The sequence below is a fragment of the Sorghum bicolor genome, chromosome 3, assembly GCF_000003195.3.
Source record: "Sorghum bicolor cultivar BTx623 chromosome 3, Sorghum_bicolor_NCBIv3, whole genome shotgun sequence".
NCBI lineage: Eukaryota > Viridiplantae > Streptophyta > Magnoliopsida > Poales > Poaceae > Sorghum > Sorghum bicolor.
This window is the reverse complement of record NC_012872.2, coordinates 18,082,818-18,086,167: the sequence shown is the minus strand read 5'-3', so window position 1 is coordinate 18,086,167 and position 3,350 is coordinate 18,082,818. Positions and strand designations below refer to the sequence as shown.

At 46.8% G+C, this 3,350-nt stretch overlaps 1 protein-coding gene across 1 annotated transcript; it reads left to right on the top strand.

Moving 5' to 3' along the window:
* LOC110433648 lies at window positions 218–1,381 on the top strand. The gene has a single exon (XM_021456151.1). The coding sequence runs from the start codon at window positions 218–220 to the stop codon at window positions 1,379–1,381; it is 1,164 nt and encodes a 387-aa protein (XP_021311826.1).

The window sequence follows — 3,350 nt, the reverse complement described above, 5'->3', positions numbered from 1 at the left end:
CCTTCCACCAACCTATGTTCCTCCACGACCTCCATAGATTACATACATCGAAACCCCGCAACCCCACCAGCAGTCACTACCCCCTCCCCCAAACCAGCTGCAGTTAATCCAAGCTCCACCTCCTCCAAAAACCGAACCCCACCCCGATAATCAGATCGGCCCCCATACACCCCTGCCCACGATTGGGATGATCCTACCAATAGCTGGAGGGTCCTCAATGGAGTTCCAGACAAAGAAGCAGAAGAAGGATCACCTCCGGCTCATCAACAACGTTGCAGTTCAAGGGCCGGTAAGATGCACTGATTGGTCCAGAACCCCAATAACCTTCACCGAGGAAGATCTAAGGTTGGAAAGCTACCCACATACGGATGCCTTGGTCATAACAACAAATGTTGCGGGTTGGGGAGTGAGCAGGATCTTAGTGGATTCAGGGAGTTCCGCAGACATAATATTTGCTGGAACCTTCAACCAAATGAAGCTCAGCAGAAGCCAGCTCCAACCTTCGGAGTCACCTTTGATCGGGTTCGGAGGAAAGCACATACATGCTCTGGGGAAGGTCGCCTTGCCCGTATCCTTCGGCACATCGGAGAACGCAAGAACAGAGTATGTCACCTTCGATGTGGTAGACCTGCACTACCCATACAATGCCATATTCAGGCGAGGGTTCTTGAACAAGTTCAATGCGGCCGCCCATATAGGATACCTGTGCATGAAAATCCCGGCTCTGCACGGAGTGATCACGGTTCACGGAAGTCAAAAGGAGGCAAGGAACATAGAGAAAGCGATCTACAAGTCCTTCCGTAACATAAACTCCGTAGACTCCACGCAAGAAGAAGCTTCCCAGCCACCAGACATGCCAAGGGGGAAAACAAACCTGGCCGATCAAGAGGAAACAAAATGTGTCCCTCTACAGGAGGCAGTACCAGATAGGAAAGTCACCATATCCGCTACCCTCAACATAGAGGAGGAGCTTGAGTTGCTGGACGTGCTACAGAAGAATCAGGATATCTTTGCCGGGAGTGCCAATGACCTACAAGGAGTTAGCAGAGACATCATAGAGCATTCACTGGACATCGACCCAAGAATGAGGCCGAAGAAACAAAGGCAGAGGAAGATGTCTGAAGAAAGAACCTTAGCGGCGAAGGCAGAAGTACAGAGACTTCTGGACGCGAATGTCATCAGAGAGATCATATACCCAGAATGGTTGGCAAATGTGGTCCTGGTCCCCAAGAAAAATGGCAAAATGAGAATGTGCATAGATTTCACAGACCTCAACAAGGCTTGTGTCAAAGACTCCTTCCCCTTGCCAAGGATAGACACCTCTGTTGACAAAGCTGCCGTGTCACAGAACCGACCAAATTATAAAAGTTCAAGTGCATAAACGATCGCCAAGCAATCAAGTTTCTAAACTTGAGCCCATATAATCCCGGTAGTCAATCGAAATCACGAAGGATTTCAAACCAACTCGCAACAAACCAAGATCGTAATAGTTCAACATAAACACAACGAATGTTACATGGTCATTCATTGCCGTCGAAGCGGCACCACATCGGAGTCATTAAGTTATTACAACCCAAGTTCAAAGTAGCGGAAGCAAAATAGTTACACACACTTGCTCAAAGTTTAGTTCACAAGTTTCTGTTACTGCCAGAGTCTATGCCATCCTTCCAAAAGCATCAGAGACGAGATTGTTAGAGAACCATGCCCAACGGTTAGTCCTCATCCCTGGCGGGATGGAGACAGGTCTTGCAGAAGCCGTCATAAAAGATGTCATCTGCAACAGGTGGGAATAAACCCTGAGTACGAGAATGTACTCAGCTAGACTTACCCGTCTAGTAAAACATAAAAGACACCAAGGATCATGCAAGGCTAAATATCAAGTGGATCTGGTTGACTCACCTTTTTGCCAAAAGCTTAACTTACAACTAAATTATTTTGAGAGCATCATATTTAGTTACCAACAGCCTATCACTAGATTAGCACCTGTACTACAACACATCACTTGATTATTACAAACAATAATAACCATATCAATTTCATCATGTGTTCTTCTTGCTATCATCATTTTCATGAACCAAGTTCATTAGTGAATGCTACGTTTGCCGCTGCTCTGTCAAGTTCTCACTAACCGGGAGAGACGGCGATTCGAATCGCATTCCTATCCAGCTGGAGGGGTATTCCTAGCACTCACCCAAGCATCCCCTGCCGAAGAGCCAACGGGTCACCTTTGGTACAACTCAGGAATCGCGGCTCCGATCAGCGCCGCACTCCCAGGGCTACCACTCTGCCAGGGAGGTCAGGAATTTTAACTCACCTGCCTTTGGACTTACGCCAATGGTCCCCCGCACACCGCACTTCCTCCGGTAGTGCGCACTTTATACTTGCCGGTCTTCCGGCCTGAGTCATACTACTCGGCTTCGCGGTCGGAACGAGTTATCCGGCCAACTAAGTGTCAGGCATACGTTCAACATGACAAGAGGACGTACAACGATTGGTCCTTAGCTGCCACAGACGGAATTACTACAAACTTGCAAAACTTCGCCCGGCTTAAGTCAAATTATTCAGGTTCCATCCGCGATAGCACATATAGACCATCGTGATCCGACATAACCCTATATCGCGCAGATGACAGGATATCACCCGACTTCTACCGATTAAAGCATGGCTAAGCTGCTACTCGATCCTAACTCTACAACCAGGGTGGGGTGAGTTATCTGGACAAAGATAGAGTAGAATGCAGCAACAGTTTCATCACAACTCCTATACGTAATGCATCAATAGAGATAACATATTAAGTAAACTTTCGGAAATAAAGGGGAGGCTTAGAATGCTCCGGGGCTTGCCTTTCACGAACGATGCCGGCTCGTGATTCGGGCACTCAACTTCTTCTTCAGGCTCCTCGAGTCTGGCTTGCTGGACCTCCACCTCCTGGCTGCCCTCCTGGCCTTCGGGATTCACTTGCAGCTCGAAGGAGGCTGTCGCGTCCGATGCACCTATTGCATGTTCGAACAATAAGAAGATGCACATGCTAACGATGAATGCTCGATAACATAAGTAACTCACTGGACACTCATTTACGGGGCAAAAGTTATACTAGCTCACAAAAGTAATTAAGTCAACTCAGCCCACAACCTATCATGATACCAAAACAGTAAGCAACACAAAACAAGTACACTCAGTAAATAAATCATAACTAATGATAGACAGATCCAACAAACGCAAATAAAGATATTCTGGAAAGCTTATGAAACTGTCTACAAATCATCTTTAAACATCACAGCATGATTCAAACATTAAACCAGTCATTTAAACAAAGTTCCAGGTTCTGTCCCAGAAAAACAAAGAACACC